The 20,444-nt window shown below is 45.3% G+C and overlaps 1 protein-coding gene across 5 annotated transcripts in view; it reads left to right on the forward strand.

Annotated features, from left to right (window-relative positions):
* TMEM232 (transmembrane protein 232) overlaps positions 1 to 20,444 on the forward strand; it is a 149,855-nt gene that overhangs the window by 93,903 nt on the left and 35,508 nt on the right. For all 5 annotated transcript variants that reach the window (XM_081880441.1, XM_081880440.1, XM_081880437.1 and 2 more), the window contains one exon: positions 2,699 to 2,946. In XM_081880441.1, coding sequence (XP_081736567.1) covers positions 2,699 to 2,946 — 248 coding nt within the window. The remainder of the gene's footprint in view (positions 1 to 2,698; positions 2,947 to 20,444) is intronic.

Genomic DNA, 20,444 nt, shown 5'->3' on the forward strand with positions numbered 1-20,444 from the left:
TTGATGTGGACCACTGGCAGGAGACTGTTCTGTTCCTGGTGGGGGTTGCAGCCAGCTGGTTGTTCCAGCCCAAACAGAAGTTTCACCAGGAATCCTGGTTTAAGGCATGAGTTCAAGGCAGCATCCCAAGCAGTTCAAAGTGATGCACAGGCTGGAGATTTATGCAAGCAGGTTCATATGTTAGTTCAGCAGCAGACAGCCTTAGGCGGAGACTTAAATAGAGCTGTAGCTCAGTTTGCCTAGGTGGCTCCACTTCTAGCTGCGGGAACCCTTACCTGTTTTAGCTGTACCTGGATCTTAACTGTATTGACCAGACTGTAGCCCTGCTGTGGTTTCCAAGGATGGCAGCACAACCTCTTTATTCTGGGGAGCTGGTGGCAACATAGATGTGAATAGCTTTGATGGCATAGGCTGGTGGGCATTGAGCCAAAGGCATTTTCTTATATAAGGGGATGCTTGCACCAATTTAAGCTGCTACTGGAGGAGTCAGGATGTGAAATTTTAAGCTTCTACAACAGTAAATTCTGGGAAAGTAGCACAGTGAGCCACTGAGTCCTTGTGAGCAAAGTGACTTTTGGACTTCATTCACATGCTATTTTATCCAGCAGAGGTAATGTTCATGCCAGGAAAATTATGTAAAAATCCATTTTGTCTGCTGCACATATATCTTGTTCTCTAATGTATATTTTTGACAGCTGTTGCCACATCTTTAGGAGGGGAAACAGACCTTACATTTGACACTCTTTTCTGGACTTGTGTTGGAAAAATAAAACATGTGAGCTAGCCTTTTACTTTTTGTAATTTCCTCTCTTCAGAGGCTGAATTAAGGCTGAGATTAATGTCTTGATAAACCATTCTAATTCATGGAGCTGTACCCAAACACTCTTATGTCCTTCAGGTCCACAATTCCAAACAGTCTCAGATCTGGTACAGTTCTTGATCCTCCTCTGATCTATCAGAAGATTCATTCACCCTCCTGAACTCCACACCACTGCCTTTTTATGGGAAGGGAACATAGCTCAGTGGTGGAACATTTCCCTTGCATGCAGAACGTCCCAGATTTCAATCCCTCATCTCTCCAACTAGGGCTGGAATTATATCCCATCTAAAACCTTGGAGAGTTACTGCCAGCCTGTGTAGACAGTACTGAGCTAAATAGGGGTCTGCTTCTTTATAACACAGATTCGAAGGGACGTGGGTGGCGCTGTGGTCTAAACCACTGAGCCTCTTGGGCTTGCTGATCGGAAGGTCGGTGGTTCGAATCCCCATGATGGGGTGAATTCCCGTTGCTCTGTCCCAGCTCCTGCCAACTTAGCAGATTGAAAGCATGCCAGTGCGAGTAGATAAATAGGTACTGCTGCGTCAGGAAGGTAAATGGCGCTTCTGTGCACTCTGGCTTCCGTCACGGTGTACCGTTGTGCCAGAAGTGGTTTAGTCATGCTGGCCACATGACCCAGAAAGCTGTCTGTGGGCAAACGCTGGCTCCCTCAGCCTGAAAGCAAGATGAGCGCCGCAACCCCATAGTTGCCTTTGACTGGACTTAACCGTCCAGGTCTCCTTTACCTTTTACCTTTAACACAGATATGTATATGGCAAGGCCTCTTCTCATCCCAAACAACTACCTCCTCTTTCCCTGCTGGATCTTAGTTTGGCATCCAAACCCATGTGACTGGCCTTCACCATTTTAAAGTTTGAGGTACGTTCTATAATAAGATGAAATCTGAAATGTTTTGAGCGTTATGCATGTGGAGTACGTGGAGTTTTCCTTTCTTCCCTATTTGAAAAGCACATACATTTTGCTGTGGAGATGAAAAGGTACAAGGCTAAGCCAGGAGGGTGTTCCCCTGCCATCTCACTTAAACCTCTGAAAAGCAAATTTTAAAGGGAATGGAACAAAGCCATTGCTGAACAATGACACAAGCAGAAGCTGCAACAGCAAAGATTAAAAATGTTACTACATCTGGCCAATTAAAACAGGGGATACACAGTGTATCTGCCTGATGTCATTAATAAACATGCTGCACATATCCAGATCTCATTAATACTGGAAAATACATTTGACATTCAGGTTTCTCCCCCTTTATTTAAGAATCTTCTGTTCCATCTGTGCACTGTTACAAGTACTAATGGGCTTATAAAATGTAGTCGGACTAGTAAAGAGTTGCTTGAAAATTAACTGTATTCACCAGTTGTCATTGATATTTTAAAGCCAGTTCGAAAGGATTCAATATCCTCTTCACTTCCAAGAAAGAACACTTGTCTTATGAACATAAAGGTGGTTGATTGCGACCTTGCGTGGCACCGTTTTGAGGCATGTGGGTCAAGTGTGGAGTGAAAGCTTTGAGAATGCCTGCTTGTGAAAGTGCTGGATTTTTCCAAGCTCCTTAATGTTTCTATCCATTAATATTTCAATGGGCATTTCAATTATTAGCACTTGAAATCTTGTTTGTGTTCCAAAGAGGGGAAATGGTGCCAAAGCCATCTTCTTTCCAGCATTTCATTCGCAACCTTGTTTGCAGATTTCCTGACTACAGAAGGATCAGTGGAGAGCAGAAATAAGCACGATAATGTCTTATTTATAATTTCCTCTGTTGAAGTTTTATAGATTGGTTCTGTCATTACCTTGTTTTAGGTAGTAGATCATGCATACTTGGCTTTTGTTCCCCCCACTTCCACCCCTTCTCCATTCCTCTCTTAGGCTGAGTCCGAAGGCCCCAAAGACCCATTCATTGCATCCAAAGAAAAAGGTTCATCAAATCCCAGCAAAGCGCCTTCTTCTCAGAGCATTGGGTGGAGAGTCGCCACTTCCATGTGCCATCACTTCTTGCCACCTATTGGTCTAGACATCCCCTTGCCACGTCCGCCTGTACAAAAGCCACCATTGATCCCGCGTCGAGAATCGGAACTGTCTGTTAAAGAGAAGAAAGCCAAACGCCTGACTTTAAGGTATTTGATTCCTAGGTCTGCATATTGTTTAGTGCAATTTGCTTTAATGTTCTTATAAGGCTTATAAGCCTTTCTCCTTCCGTCATTCCCATGTCTGATGAAGTTTGGTACACACACAAAATATTAGGAAATGATTTAATTTATCTGAATTCTGATCCTCGGGATGAGATGTTTTCTTCTCCGCTCTGCATCAATACTCCTCTCTGTTTCTCCCTCCCTTCCTCTCTCCCTCCTTCCTTCACGCCCTCTTTCTCTCTGTGATTTCACCTGGCTACATTATTATTACTGAGTTAAAAATAAGCCTTTTGATAAGGAAATACCTTGCACAGCAATGTCATAAGATTAAAACTTCTGAAATTTCTTTTGAGTCGGGTGCTGTAGCTAGCCCAGCTCCCAGAAAAGGTTGTTAATCAAAGGTAAATGAAATGATTCTATAGTATACACTGGGTGTAAATGAAGCATTCACAACTCAGCTCTGGCCCCCAAACGAGGTTCAAACTTACCATTGTGTGTCTGTTAGCCTTGGAACTCCCTGTTCATCTTCATGGTACCCTTTATTTACCCCCCCCAATCTCTAACCAGTTCAAAACCCACCCTTTCTGTAAAGCAAGTGCAGTAAATTTTTAGCCCTCCAGATGTGGATGAACCTTCAACCCCAGCAAGCATAGCCGATGGCCAGGGATGATGGTATTCAGTAATGTCTAGTAGAACAAAGGTCCCTCACCTTCTCAGGCAACAACAACAACAACCGAATAATATTATTTATGTGCTGCCCATCTGACTGGGTTGCCCCAGCCACTCTGGGCGGCTCCCAACAAAAATTAGTGAAAGCACAATACAACATCACATGCTAAAAACTTCTCTAAAACTTTAACTATTTAGCACCATCTCCAATCAAAATCAAACTCATTTGTTCAAATTGCCTCATATTTCTGCTGCTTTGTTACCTCCACTAAGTATCCCCCCCCCCAGCTGCTTTTACTCTTGTGGGGAAAAGATACAGGTCTTTATGCTCATTTGCCTTCAGTAGCAGTAAAGCTCTGCTGGACGAAGTACAATTGGTCTATTGGGGGGGGGACTCTGCATCATGCTTAAGCACTCACACTGGGCACTGCATTGTGCCCAGCACTCCCACTGTCTCTTTCGCGGCAGGTGTGGCGGCACTGCCACAGGTGCCCCTGCTGCCACACCCATGTCCCTGTGGCAGTGGGAGCATGCCCGTGGAAGTGACAGTGAAAATGTGGCCGTAGAGTGGGAGTGGATGTGGCAGCATCGTGGCATGCCTGCAGAGGAGGTGGTGGTGGTGTGGCAGTGGCAGTGGCAGGCAGTGGTGGGGGTTTTGCCTCAAGGAAGGAATCCTACCAAGCCAGCCCCGCTGAGAGTGCAATAAGACAGGTGTGAATGTTTGTCTAACAACAAACTAGCCCACGGTGAGTTTTCGGTATGACTGCAACTTCAACTGAGGAACTAGCCCTATCCTGGATTGTTATGTGCCGGCGTGGTTGCTCGAGAGCGAACAGGCAAGACTCCCACCGGTCTTTTCCAGGCTTTATTATCTGTACAAAAACATTTACAGTGCAGAGCGTCTCAAGTCCATGTCTGCTCAGTCGCTAGCAGAATCTAGGAGTGGGCGGTCCTTAAACCTTCCCCAGCATAACAGTCTTTTGACCCCCATCCTTCTCCTCCCCTCTCTGCACGCGAACTGACTGCGCAGAGAGGGCGCTGGAAAAGGGGGACTTGCCTCCCCTCCCCTTTGCTCAGGCTCAGTGTTGCGGCTCTCTCTAGCATCTTCTGATCTCTGCATCCCTTCCCCACTGGAGGCGGGGCTTCCCTCCTCCCCGGAGGAAGAGCTGCTTCGCATGATCTTCGGAGGCTCCCTGTAACACAACTGCCCTTCTACCTCTCGCCTCTGAGCTCATGGCAGTTCCCTGACATGGATGAATGGAGCCTCTTACTCATAAAAGGGCTTGGCCTGTTTTAAGAGCCATTGGCCCCAGCAGCATGAAATATGCTTGCTTGGGTTCTGCTGGAGTCCTTGAAGGCAATGCAACGTCTTCAGGCAGTGAGATCATCAGCTCCTCTGGTGCTGGGATTCCTGCGGGAGCAGACATATCGAAGGCTGGTTCTGGCTAATCATCCTCATGGTTGGTGATGTTCTCAGAGTCTGTGGCCTCTTCCCTTGAGGCTGAGAAGTCAGAGCCTTGGCTCATGACACTCTGTAAGGTAGGTCAGTATTATTATGTCCATGCTACAGGTGGAAAGTTGAGGCTGAGACATAATGGCCTGCTTAGGGCCACATAGTGAGCCCTAGTCAGAAGCAAGATTTTGAACCAACAACTTTGCACACAGCACTTCTTGCTGCATTATGGCCTTTGGCTTATGAAACAATTGAATGAAAGATGGATTACAATGTTAACATCAGATAGAATAGTGCAATATATTCTTGAGGACTTCAGAAAACATTCTCAAAGCTATAAATATTCTTGACAGCCTCTGCTTTCCCCCCAGGAAATGTATGATTGACCAACAGGGGATAATGGGAGGGAAGAGAAGGGAAGGAGATGAGATAGTTAAACATAAAATAAATCTAATATCCTGGAGTCATATTAAAAATAGTGATGTATGTCAACAGGCAGAACATGTTTGTGCGCACGTATATGCAACAGCTTCTAAATAGTGTTATTTTGGTTTTTCTAATACTGCCCTTTGAAACATCTCTAGAAAACTCCTAGGCACTGCTTCTCTCTCTCCCCCACCCCATCTCTCACACACATATTGGCTCTGTCTTCTTTTGGAAATAGCAATTTTTATATGCCAACCTGAGATTCTGCCAATTGTGCAAATAAATGATATCAGAGAAAACCCAGGAGAAACAAACAGATTTATACTTATTTACAGTAAATGAAGATCTGGCCCAGTGGCCTAGGTATCATAAGCACTCCAATAATGACTTAATGAAGAACTAGCATGCATGGTAAAATACACTTCAGATACAATACTGGGAATATGTGAAACTATTGTATGCTGATGATGAATACTGTATATATGAAGCTTGAGATGCAATTGTTGCATGTCATGGTCTTTGACTGGCTTCTCAGTTAAGTGAAAGACATATTAACTTCCTGATCTGTTCTCCCACCCAATAAATTTATGCCTAAGTAAAACAATAAGTCTCTGCCAAAGAACGGTAGTTAGTGAGACATTCTCTTCATGGCACATCCCCCAAATGGCAAAATACTGCAGTATGTATACATCAAGCCTACAGTCTACAGCCTTTTTTTAAAAAAAACCTGCTTGTTAATTCTTTCATTTCTGACCATAATTTGGCTTATGCCCTCCATTACATTATGCCTCTAGAAATCCAATTTCATGCACTCACTTCTGGCATGGTACGTTTCTGTGCTAGTACAATGTGGCGCCAGTTATACTATCACAGATTCAAGCCTCTTTGAATTCTTATTTGCTCCAGATTTCCCCTTCCTTCCAGCCTTTTAGATCAGGCTTCCTCAAACTCGGCCCTCCAGATGTTTTGAGACTACAATTCCCATCATCCCTGACCACTGGTCCTGCTAGCTAGGGATCATGGAATTTGTAGGCCAAAAACATCTGGAGGGCCGAGTTTGAGGAAGCCTGGTCTAGATAATGAGGTTGTTCAGTCAGTCTAGATATCGGGATCTAGATATCTTCACTTGGGAGCTTTTCCTATGACTGGGATGTCACATTTTCTCAGCACTTGAAAAAATGTAGATCCTGCGAGGGGAAGAATGCTCCTGGAAGGAACTTCTGAAAGGGCCTTTTCCTGTTCCCCTTTGACTCCCAGGGGGTTAGGAACTGCAGTAGGCAGAGGGGGATTTGCCACAATTAGGTGGAGGTGCATTGTGTGCTTCTGCCTGATGTTGGCCAGTTGGCATATAGGGCCAAAACAGGCATGGCATAAAAGGGCTTGCTCAGATATGTAGTCCTCGGGCACATACAAATCTCATATCTGTGGTGGCTTCCTGATTGCGGAATGCTCTCCCCAGGGAGGCTTGTCTGGGACCTTCGTTATATATCTTTAGGTGCCAGGTAAAAACATTCTTTTGGTTAATTAAGCAATTTATGGCCTTTTAAGTGGGGGGTGGGGCGGTATTGTTTGTGTTTTTGTTATTATGATATGTATGTTTGCGTTTTTATATTGTAAACCACCCTGTGATATTCGGATGAAAGGCAATATAGAATAATAATGATAATGATAATGATAGCAGTTATGTCTCATGTGAGTTGGCCTCTTAACGCATAGGTGTCAGGGACGTGGCTGAATCGAACGCCTGGGAAGAGTCTGACTCTGGAAGTGAGAGATCGCAGCCACAGACCGGGGAAGGAGGGGGTTAGTGCGGCCCCCCTTTATCAAGAGTTCCCAGACTCAGAGCTGACAGGCAAGAGGGAGGGGAGGAGATAGAAGACATTGAGGGGGTTGCTATGCAACCAGGAGAGAGACAGTGTTCAGAGGAAGTGTCATTTGAAAGCGGGGGGGGGGGATTTCACCCACTATCGCCCTGAACCAGGAGAGCAGACATGGTTAAGATGCTACGGAAGTGCAAGAGAGGAAGGACTGGACTTTGGCGCCCTACGTGTTGCGATAGGGGCGGAGACTCAGAGTGCCCAACTTGTAGCAAAGGGCCGCAGGCTCGGAGCCACATTCCGGATGTAATTTGTAAATAAACGAACCATAAAACTGCCAGAGAGTTGTTAATTCTTATCAGGGCTTACTTGCCTGCCTGAGATCATTACAACAGAGTTAGCATGCCAGTGATTAGTGGACTTCATAGGTGTGTTGCTGGTTCATCAGCTCTGACTCCTCCTAGCAGTAAAAAGGGAGTTGTGGGGTGCACATTATTATATAGGCAAATACTTATCTGTGGTCATCATTGCATATGCTTTGGCCCTAAGCAGACAAAGAATGAACAAATGAAATGTTGAGGCTGAAAGATGTTCTTGTTATCCCTTCCATTATGTAAGAGCTTTTAGCATCCAATTTCCTCTCATTCACTTATTCATTGCTGCTGAATCAAATGGAGATGTATGGCTAACCAGAGAAAACACTTCTTGCATTTGGCCATTGATGAAATGCTTTGTGTGTTTGCTAAAGCTTCATGTAAGATCATTATTCACAAAAGGAAATTCTCTTTGAAGCCAGACATGTGCTGCACCCCAGAGTAAAAAGGTACCCCTGCCCGAACGGGCCAGTCGTGTCTGACTCTAGGGTTGTGCGCCCATCTCACTTAAGAGGCCGGGGGCCAGCGCTGTCCGGAGACACTTCCGGGTCACGTGGCCAGCGTGACGAAGCTGCTCTGGCGAGCCAGCACCAGCGCAGCACACGGAAACGCCGTTTACCTTCCCGCTATAAAGCGGTACCTATTTATCTACTTGCACTTAGGGGTGCTTTCGAACTGCTAGGTGGGCAGGAGCTGGGACCGAAAGACGGGAGCTCACCCCGCCGTGGGGATTCGAACCGCCGACCATACGATCGGCAAGTCCTAGGCACTGAGGTTTTACCCACAGCGCCACCCGCGTCCCTGCACCCCAGAGTAGGGCTTGTTAATTTTTTCTACTTTCAAATTCCAAAAATGAGGAGTGCAAAAAAGTTGTGACATGACTTGGGAATTCAAAATATATTTTGGTCAAATTTATATAATTTAGTTTTGCTTGGTACATGAAAATAATGATTTTCTGTGCTTTGTGGAACATTCAATAGTTTTAAACTTGTCTAATTAAAAAAATGTGTGCATAAATGTGCTATTACTACCAACATCATAACCTGTGGGATTTACCAAGCTCAATTATTTACCAAGCTCAATGTTGTCTAATCACAAAAATAATAGAAGATTTGAATTCCTCACCTCCAAAAAACATATTTTTAAGACTCCCTTACTGAAGAAATTAAGTTTCACCCCCTAAAATTTAAAGATATTTGGAATTCATTTTTATGAATAATAGATTACGGTCTGATTAACTACAATAACAAGTCCCCCTCCCCTTTTTTGTAATGTACACACACACAAATTCTGTTTTGTTTCCTACATTTGTACTATCTATTCTTTCTTCTTTTTGTCTCTGACTCTTGTAGTTTTGTACTTTGTATTTTTCAATAAAGAATATATGTTTCACCTCCTAAAATGGCACACCCTAATGCCAGAGCTCTAAACCAGAACAAAAACCAAGTACAATTCAAAACTTGCTGATGGAGACATGGTTGTGCACCAGTTGTTTTCTGAGATGATCCTGTCCCTCTAATGCAGGGATGGGGATCCATCAGCCTATGGGGCATCTTCTTCCAAGCCTTGCCCAATATCCTGAGCCCTTCCATAGCCCCATTTCTTCCTAAAAGGTAAAGGTACCCCTGACAGTTAGGTCCGGTCACGGATGACTCTGGGGTTGCATGCTCATCTTGCTCTGTAGGCCAAGGGAGCTGGCGTTTGTCTGCAGACAGCTTCTGGGTCATGTGGCCAGCAAGATTAAGCTGCTTCTGGTGAACCAGAGCAGCACATGGAAACGCCGTTTACCTTCCTGCCAGAGCGGTACCTATTTATCTACTTGCATTTGATGTGCTTTTGAACTGCTAGGTGGGCAGGAGCTGGGACCGAACAATGGGAGCTCACCCTGTCGTGGGGATTTGAAACACCGACCTTCTGATCGGCAAGCCCTAGGCTCAGTGGTTTAGACCAGAGTGCCACCCGCATCTTCCTTGTTGTTGTTGTTTAGTCGTGTCCGCCTCTTCGTGACCCCATGGACCAGAGCACGCCAGGCACTCCTGTCTTCCACTGCCTCCCGCAGTTTGGTCAAACTCATGCTGGTAGCTTCGAGAACACTATCCAGCCATCTCTGCCTCTGTCGTCCCCTTCTCCTTGTGCCCTCAATCTTTCCCAACATCAGGGTCTTCTCCAGGGAGTCTTCTCTTCTCATGAGGTGGCCAAAGTATTGGAGCCTCAGCTTCAGGATCTGCCCTTCCAGTGAGCACTCAGGGCTGATTTCCTTAAGAATGGATAGGTTTGATCTTCTTGCAGTCCATGGGACTCTCAAGGTCTCCTCCAGCACCATAATTCAAAAGCATCAATTCTTTGATGATCAGCTTTCTTTATTGTCTAACTCCTAGCCAACCAGCTGAGCTGTGCAGTGGAGGAGATCACAAGGGAAGGAACTTGGTTTCAACCTCACCTCCTCACTATTGTCTTCTTATCCAACATACTGCTCAATTGACTGGAAGAAAACATCAGTGCAGTTTATAGCTACTGCAAGTCTCAGGAAAACACAAGATGGGTGAAGGAAGGAGATGACAGGAGACATTTGCTCAAATGGCACATTTTCCTGCACACCCTGCCTTTACAGAATCTGGCTTCCTTTTCCTGACATTAGAATCCTTAAACAGTCAATTTGTTTAATTGGATCGCTGTGCTTGGAACACTTTCCCCTTGAAATACAGATACAGTAATTGAATATGTCTTCTGGAGATAAACCACAATAGGAATTTAGGAATACAGTGCTGCGTTACTTTCCCTAAATAGAAAAAGATGATTTCCATAAACTCCCTTTCCCCTCTCCGTCTGATATTTTAATCATATTTTTCAATTGTTAATGCACCCAGGCACTTTGTCAAAGTGATATACCCAAAGCCTGCATTTTCAAAGATGTTCAGCTTCCATTATGCCTGGTAAACTGCTCTTCAGAAAATCTGGCTGTAAGTTGAAACCATTTGAAATTCTGGATGCTCAGTCCTTTGAAACACGGGCCTCAATCCAGAGAACTGCATGACTAACTCTACATACCCAGGGAGCTTTTGACATCTTTATAAACAGCAGCTTCTCTGCATTGTGTGGCACATCTCAGAGGGAGCTCCCTGGTCCATGGCCGTTGCCCCAAGTTCTGAAAAGAAAGCTGTACTTTTGGAATACCTTTCTCTGAAACCAAGAGGGCTTCCTTCATTGATGTTGCCCCATAAGCCTGCCCCACTCTTGCCACACACACATTATTTGCCTTCCACAGACTTCACTGCTAACCCCAGTGTTGTCTACAATATATCCTCTGAACAGTGCAGCCCTAATTGATATTTATTTATAACATTTTAATAACACTTCATATAATAAAAAACCTTGGTTTACATAATAACAAATTAATAACATTCAATAAAAAATTCTAAAAGCAAGATAAAAACAGAACACCAATAAAACTGAGCAATATACAAAACCAGAAAATTAAAAATTAAGAACCAGAGTCCAGGAAAGCTTCGGTAAACATAAAAGTTTGTAAGAGGTGTTTAAAGGTCATTACTGTCTCTGCCTCACATAGTACCTGGAGAGACCATTCCAGAGGGTGGCTGCTTTGACCAAAAAGGCCCGTTTCTGCATTGTTGCCAAGTGACAATCTACTAGTCATGGCATGACCTACAAGGCGTTCGTAGAAGAGATCCACTTGGCCTGCTCTGGGAGAGGCGTTCTGCTAAGAATCCTGATCTCAGGTTGTTTAGGACTTTAAATGTCAGCAAAAAACAAACCCACCCTTTCGTTTAGTTAGTAGCTCATTGGCAGCCAGTGCAGATTTTTCAAAACTGGTATAATAAATGCAAAGTCCTATGTACATTTACTCAGAAGTAAGTATAAATTGCAGCCTAAGGGCTCATCCACACTTCCTTTTGTGCCATGCATTCTAGGCACAGGTCTGGGATTTCCAGGTCTGTGTCCAAGCAAGGTTTCTTTTCTTTTGCTTTTTCCTAGCACACCCCCTGGGGAAAACCCAAATTTTACTGATGAATCAGAGCAAACGGCAAGTGGATTTTCAGTGTATTGCCATTTGCTCTGATCCAGTGGTAAAACACACACAAAAAAACCCAGCCGCCACCATCCTGAACACGGACTTAGAAATCCTGGACCTGTACTAGAAAGCATGGCACAAATGAAGGTGTGAATGACCCCTAAATATCTCCAGACTTTGCCTGTGTCCTTTTGCAGAACTTTCCCCCTTGTCCTCTCTGTGAAACCAAGTTGTTTTTTTAAATAGCAACATCAAGTGTCACCTTCCTTACCTCTAAAGCGAAGCATCTTTTCAAAGCAGTTCTTCATTCCAATGGCATGCCAGCATTACCCATTTCCAGCTAAAATGTTCTGTATATTGTCGCTCCCCTCCTGCACTTTGGCACTCTATTACTTGTCTCCTCTTTTCAAAGTCACGCTAATCCATTGCTTCTTGCTTAGAGAGCACCGCAGCATCAAGCACTAACCATGTATCTTTAATAAATTGTCATATTCATTTATCTTCTCGAGCAGCCTCCACATCCCTCTCCAGCTGTGCAGCTGCAATTGAAGATTAGTAATTGTTTAACATCCATCATATGTAAAGAGAATTGTTTTTGCACACTTAACTCTTGACCAGAGAGTAGTAGCCGGGGCTTGTCACTTCCTTTGTGTTTCAGTCGATGTTTTGTGGATGTGTGAGAGCAGATAAAGAATGTTCAGGCAGAGGACCGCCTTTCTTTTTTTAACGAAGGAAGCAAGCCAGACCCGATAGTACCTACAGAAACAAGCTAGACACAGAGATAAGGAAATCCAAAGCATGCACAGTGTCAGAAATGGATTGAAGAGTCCTAAATTGCTTATCTGCTGTTTCACTGGGCTGCCTTGTTAATTTCCAATGCTCAGCATCATTTTGCTGTCTGTTCAGTTCTCAATAAATTGATGTAGTACTTCTCATAAATGCTTCATGTATACTACATTCTTAGCAATTCTTACAAGAACATTGTAAGAAATGTAGGCCAGTATATTATCCCCATATTGAGCGTATTGCTGGGGGAACAACAGTGGGAGAGGCCTGTTGCCTTTGTTTTCCAGTTGTGGACTTCTTAAAAGCATCTCGTTGGCCACTGTAGGAAACAGGACACTGGACTCGACAGGCCTTTGGTCTGATCCAGCAAGGCCCTTCTTATCTTCTGTCAAGGAGTTGTCAACGAGCCCGCTCAATCACAGGGCAGGCACACACACGGAAGGCACAGAATGCACTTAGCTCTTTATTAACAGAAAACAACAGCACAGCAGAGTCCTCTGGTTTGCCTTAATCCAGTTAAGACATTGCTGAAACTGAACCACTACCAGTGGCGTAGCGTGGGTTGTCAGCACCCGGGGCAAGGCAAGTAATTTGCGCCCCCTAACCCCTGGATTTTAGCACTCGAGTGCGAGCGCGCCCCCCCAGATGTTGCGGCCGGCCCCCCTACACCCCCCACGCTACGCCACTGGGGCTGGGGGCGAGCGAAGGAGCCAAGGACCCCCCCCTTAAGGCTCAGCAGGAATTTATTAAATTTATTATTTGCGGCGCCCCTGCGGGCCGAGGCAGCCGAGGCCCCCTCCCCTCGGGCGCCTCCCCGCCCCCTCCTCTCCTTGGGCTGTAGGTGGAACCCGCGCTCCGAGGCGCTCCAGATCGGGGCTTGGCGAGCGCCTCTCCTCCCCCCCGGCCTGGACCGGGGGCTTCCAGCCGCGCTCCGTCCTCGCCCGACCCCCCCCCCGCAGCTGAGAGTTGCGCTGAGAGCCGGAGCCAGCGGCGCCCCCTTCCGCCGGGAGACCTTCGCCCGCCCGCCGGCTTCCTCTCGGAGGGTTTTGGGGAGAGCAGGGCGCGGCGAGGCCCCTCGGAGCTCTCCTCCCTCCCAGTCGGCAGAAGCAGCCGCCGCCTGTGGCTGGGCCGAGGGGATGGCGGCGGCGGCGGGGTGCGGAGGGTGCCTGTGCCGGCCAGGCGTTGGTGGCGGCGGCGGCGCTGCTGCAGCGGCTGCTCCTCCTGCGAGCAGTGAGTGGAGCGCAGCCGCAGCGGCGGCGGCGGGGGGCGCGCGCGCACTATGGCGCAAGGCTGGCGGTGGCGGCGGGGAGCCCGGCGGAGGAAGGAACTTGTCCCTTCCCTCTGGACTCGCGCCCCCCCAGAAGTTGCGCCCGGTGCGGCCGGCACCCCTGGCACCCCCCACGCTACGCCACTGACCACTACCTCCGCTTCCCCCCCTCTGGATCCCTCCCAAGCAAACAAAGGCTGTGTCGAGGGGGCAAGCTCCTCCTCTGGGCCCGTCTGGCCCTGTTGCTCAGCAACGTGCAGGACTCTCGATGGAGGTGTCAGAGGCGAGCCAGCAGGACTGGGACTGTCCTTCTGATGCGTAGCAGGGCCAACCTCTGACTTCTCTCTGTCTGAGTCTGTGCTCACACTGTGATTCTCAGCCTCTAACCCTGTACTGGGAGGCCCTCCTTCTCCTGACCCTCCTTGATCACTCAACCCCCCTGTTTCTAGCACCTCCCAGCTTGTCCCAGCTTGTCTCTTCAGTGTCCCACCACCAGGATCCGAGATCTAAGTTGTCATCTTCTGTGTTCTCCCTGGGGGCTCTTGGGCAGGAGCCTCCCACCACTTTTCCTCATCCAGCCAGTCCCTGACATCTTCTTATGGTAATGTTGCAGCTTACTCAGTTCATAGCTCATGTGACCAATTGAGCATATGGCACAAATAACTCTGGTCTACTCGATCCTGGTCTTCTCTGAGGAGGCCTAGAAAGACTTGTAGTCTGAATAGCTATCAGCAAGGTAGAAAAAGGCTGTAAAGAAATGGTGTTGTTCATCAGCTGGGAAAGCTGCCAGTCCCTCGGCTGGCTGTGGATGATTTCAAGAAAAGGTTGGGCAAGTATCTGCTGAAAATGCTTCAAAAGATATAGGATGCTATCCTTCAGTAGAAACAGATTAAGGGCGGTAAAGAAATTTAATAAACAAAATAATAATAATAAACAGCATTTTCTTCTGCTCTCAGTGTTTACAATCTCTGTCTTCCACATCATGTGTATATGTATCTGAAACTTAGGATAAAACCTCATAAATCTGATGAAGTGGACTGTAGTCTTGAAAGCTTATGCCATAATCACTTCATTAGTCTTTAAGGTGTCATGAGACTTTGAGGTTATGCACCCTTCCTCTTGTCCCGCTGTTTTCCCCTGGGGAAAATGTCTCTTTAGCACTCAGTTGGAGTAAACAGCAATTGGGGTTTTGCACGGATTTCCATTTGTTCCGATCTCTTACTAAAGAGCAGGTTTTCCTTTGGAAAGGAGCGGGACAAGGGGGAAACCACTCAGACCCTTGCTTTCTAGGTACAGCACAAGTGGAAGTGTAGACAAACCCCCTTGTTATTCTAATCATGGCTATCCAATTAAATAAGCTGGCTGTTAATCATTGCAGTGTCAAAATAGAAAAAAATAATAATCGGATTGTGTTCTGCACCAGCTCACTTTTGCAATGGGTGGAGTTGATGCAATCTGTACATTATCCTGTTGAGAGAGCCAGTGTGGTCTAGTGGTTAAGAGCGGTAGTCCCGTAATCTGGGGAACCGGATTTGCATCTCCGCTCCTTCACATGCAGCTGCTGGGTGACCTTGGGCCAGTCACACTTCTTTGAAGTCTCTCAGCCCCACTCACCTCACAGAGTGTTTGTTGTGGGGGAGGAAGGGAAAGGAGAATGTTAGCCGCTTTGAGACTCCTGAAGGGGAGTGAAAGGTGGGATATCAAATCCAAACTCCTCCTCCTCTTCTTCTTCTCTCACAGATTAATATTAGTGTCAGCTAGCCCCCCACTCCCGATGCTTGCTTTCTGTGAAAGCCAGGATTTGGCCAGATGGTAGTTTTGCTCATGGCTGTTTTTCTCTCTCTCTCATACAGAGAGACAGCAACCAGCATGGAGTTTGAAGGCAGCAGTTGCTGTTTTATATCCTCCCCTCAGCGCTGATCCTAATAGCACCGAGAAAACAATTTGGACTATCAGGATCAGCACGGAGATTGTGTTTCATGTCTTACAGCTGGTGCATCCCTCCGCCTCCATTATGACTAGTGAAGAAACATTGCTTCTCATTCCCCCCTCTGACATTGTTGTTTTCAGTATACATTTGTAGATCACTGAATGACAAAACACTGGTTTTCAGTGATGCTACAAGAGGGTAACGCTATCAAATAGCAGAGTAGTAGCCAGCCTTTGGCATAGCTGTTCTGCAGTGCAGTTGGGATTGGCTTGTGATGCTGGTGGAAGTGTACCAGTTGTGGCTCATTTATACTGGGATCATTAAACTGAGTCCTAGGGATCATTAAACCCAATTCCACCCTCTTCCAACAGCCCTCCTGTACAAGGTTCAGGACCTTCTCCCTCCACCAATGAAGCTTTCAGGGGTGCAGATGGCAGGAGATTGGAGAGAATGAGAAATGCTTCTTATACGAACAAACATGTGCAAACATGAGAATGCGGGCTCCCACAGCCGTCATGTATGTCATACATCATGTATGTCCTGTCCCCCCAAGTTATTCTGCTGCTGCACTAAACTGAGCTATGTCATGGTATGTTGCTCTGCTGGACAAACCACGAGCTGTATGCCATAGGTCAAATCTTGGTTACAGCTCATGGTTAGTCTGGAGAGAGCAAAACCACAAGCTTGGTTTTGGACAACATGCTAAGCCAACCCATAGCTTAGCTCATCGCAACAGCAGATCGGCTGAGGAGGAAGGAGAAATGTGACTGCAAATTCCTCTCAGAGCTCACCAGGCAATTCTCTATAAACCACACGCAGTGATAGGACATTGCTATTCAACTTTGGGAGGACTACCACTAAAGTTTTGTGCTCAGGCACAAAGGTTTGTGCTCAGTTAGTAAATAACATTTGCATGAGAACAATAAGGGGAAAATATGAATAATGGTTTCGAACAGAAAAGGAAGAAGCAACTAGGGCTCCTGAACTTAGTGAAAATATTAAGTGGGGAGCAGTTTAAATACAGCAATGTAGGTTTCGTTTAGGTACCTGGAATCACCTCCTGCTGTAAGAAAATGGGCAGCAGAGCTGCTCAACCAGTCAGTATAGAAACTAAAAAGTGTTAAACAAGAGTTAATGAGATTGGTTGGCATCCATCTGTCTCAGGAGACAATGGAGGAGTGCTCCTTTGGGGTTGAGGTCAAGCTTACAGCACCTGCAGTGGCTGTAGAGACTGATGCAGGAGAGACGTTGCAACTGGGGCAGATGAAGGTGTCCTGTTGTGCTACTGCAGATGCTCCTCTGGTCATTGCTATGGATACACAACTTGACTGCCCATCTCCAGGCACAGCAGTCTTCTGCAAAGGATTCCCACTTGGCAGAGATGGTGTTGCCAGCCTCTGTGCCCCATTTGCAGACATCTTTGTAACACAGAGTTGGTCTGCCAACTGGCCTGGTGCCAGAAACCAGCTCTCTGTAGAGCACATCCTTGGGGATCTTGCCACCTTCCATACTGTGGTAATGAGGTTTCAGTTCTATACCTAAAATACAGCCAGGTTAGTTGTCATGGCAGAGAAGTCACAAGGTGTTCATTGTGCAGGAATAAGCTGAAGAATAGAATGTGGATATATTGTCTATTTGCGCACCTCCAGCTCTGTAACGAAAGGTGGTATGCGGTCAGTATGTTACTTTCCGAACCTCAAAACCAAGATGCCAGTGACTGGAGTCTTATGAAGAAGTTATTTTAATTGGCAGCAGGAAACCAAACAACCATGCTGTGTTCATCAGGGCCAAGAATATGAGGGGCTAATAATGAGGAAAGGCTGCATTTAGTAAAACCAATCACGGTATTCTCTCCCACACCCCCTTCTGCTATAGGACTTCACACAATCTGAGAGGAGTTAGCATGCGCAGGACCAAATTATTTTCTCACTTCCACAGTTGTATTCATTTCGCTCACAGTAACCTGGGGTCTGTCAGCACACCAGCCATAAAGCTGCTAATGTTAGGAGGTGATAACATTTACTGCAGGCTGAAAACATGGTATATGAAACTTGTTCTCAGGAAAAGAGATTGGTTGTGCTTTCATTTCACAGCATTTCCAGTTACATTCATGCAGCACTTTTTGAGCCTTAAGAATATATAGCCATTAGAAGCAATTTGAGATGATTACTTTTTCTTCTTTCCATTACGTCAATAACAGCTTAGTAACTGATATTTCATTTTTAGTTTAAGTCAGGTACATTTCTCCTATGCACTTTAATGTTTCCTATTCCATTTACATTTATCTTTGGCACAGGAGGGGGGAAAAATAAACATGTAATAAAAACAGCTTAGACGGAAGGGGGAAGGGGCTGAGTAAAGCAAGCATTCATTTGGTGATCTAAGCCAGCTCCTTGGTTGACTGAGAACATTTTGATCTGAATTGCTTTTTGTTTTGTTTCTTTGTTTTGTAATGTTAATGCTGGAGCAGTATTTGGAGAGGAGGAAAGAATTGCAGGATGCAGCAGTGCTGAAATAACAAGGCACCACTCTCTTAATAACTCAAGGTGGCAAGCAGATTTCAAGGGGTAGTTTTAATTAAAATGAAGTCAAGTTTTTCTACAGAGGAAGTTCCAGGCATAAGTCCTGAAGAAAAGGAAGATCAAAGTCATATCCAGGCTCCACGAGCCAAATAATAAATGTTTGATCTCTTTTTGTGCCACATAGTCTATCTTTTGAAAACTTTCAAGGTTGTGCCCTGTGGATATTTATTTATTCATATTATTTCTTACCTGCCCTTCTTCATAAAGTTCCAGGGTGGGTTACAATAATATAAAATACAGTTATTAAAACAAGTGCATTGGTTTATACTAGTGGTTCCCAACTGGTGGTCTGTGGATCTTATTGGGTCTGTGTAACCCATCCAGGGAGCCCATGGCACCAGTCACATAACAAAAACTACCATGGAGATATCAAGATTTTCAAAAGTATGGGGTTCATGGCTTGGCTTTTGAAAAATGGGGTTTCTGCAATACTTAGCTAACTGGGAACTACTGGTTTATACAATTAAAAAACAAAACAAATTAATGCATTCAACCAAAACAGAGCAGTATAAATTCAACAAAAGAGGTGGGCCCCACCAAGTCCTGAAAGATCTACGTTGGTTCCCAGTATGTTTCTGATGGTGATGTCAGCTGATGGTTTAATCCTGCATTGACTGCACCAATCAGTTCCCAGGAGGGAACAGGACCACACAGCCTAGGTAGCAGGGTTTAATCTCTGCTCATTAGCAGCCCTGCCCACCTGTCAAATCTGGCCTGTGGAGCCAAAAAGTTTTCCCAGCCTTGATCTAGAGCAACAACAGTGCCAGAGTTGTTCGTTCCACCTATGTCAGCAGCTTCCTTCACTCCATGCAGCATCTTGTTTATGAGGGGTTAACATTTGAGTTTGACAATCTTGACAGAATTAATTTAGGAGGACACTTAAATGTGTCTCTAATAGCTGTGTATTTTTTCTCTGCTGCATTTTTTTTATTAAAAAAGAAGAAGATATACATGACATGGAATTTAATTTGTTACACCAGCCATAGGGGAGCCCAGCATGATAAATCACTAAATAGCTATTAAGGCAGAGCAGAATCTGGTTTGCATGTGGGATTTCGGATGTCAGAATCCAACAGCAGGCCCAGAAATGTCCATCAAGGGAATGCCATTGCTTTCTGCACTCCCTTCCAAGTGAAGGGTGCTTGACAGTAGAAAATGACTTGTTGATTAATTTAGGTGCTGGTTTAAATCTGTCTGTATGTGAGCCAAGACATCAATCTGTCATGGAGTTGACCACGTGAGCTGATAACAGGAGTGGAAAAATAGAAACATAAGACCTTGCTCAGGTGGCTCTGGAATCACTATAGATAAAATAGGAAAAGAACAGTAGATTTCCTATTGAGAAGATGGTAAGATAGAACCTACATTTCAGCCTTTGGTAAGAACACAAAAAGTAATCCTGATCTCTTAATTCATTATATAGAGAGAAAATGGAAAACCTGATTTATTTATGTTTTAATGTGATCAGCAACCATTGCATGATGAAACAGGAATAGTGTGTTATGCCTGTCCTCAGAAAGGATTGGTGGTGTTAAGATTCAAGCTAGAGAAGAGTCCAAGAGGAGGCATGATTAGTAAAAAAAAATGACTGGCAGAATCCGAGACCAGGGAGAAGAGTTGGTGGAAGAAGATTGGAAGAAATTTAAAATCTATTTACAGAAACATTGCAAAATTTTTGAATGTTAATGACGTTGGAATGAAACGAAGTGGTTCTAGCAATATGGTTAGAAGTTATAATATGTGAGGATAAACAATTAAGGGTAAATTAAGAGGGTATGAATTTGCTGAACAAATTTTTAAATGGAATACAAAAAAGGGAGGTGTGAGGAAGTCATGAAAATAAGTAAATGAGTGGTATGATATCAGAAGTGTCAGAAGAAGTACAAAGCAATGCAGCAGCCAACGTATTATCTGCAACATGTAGACATGGAGAAGCAACTGCTTCCTTCCTGATAGCTGTGTTTGTTTCTGACACGCTGGGTCATGCGTTACCATTCTCCATGCCAGTGTGTCATCATCAAGTGTCGGAGACCCTGATATGCAAAAGCTTTCAAAGATACGGACAACTGCGGGTTTCTTGAGACTCCCCTGTTGTGAATGTTCTCTTTCGTTGGTCGAGAGGGTTAGGAAGTACACGATAATCATCCAA

Source organism: Podarcis erhardii (genome assembly GCF_964252035.2).
Source record: "Podarcis erhardii genome assembly, chromosome: 11".
Taxonomy (NCBI): domain Eukaryota; kingdom Metazoa; phylum Chordata; class Lepidosauria; order Squamata; family Lacertidae; genus Podarcis; species Podarcis erhardii.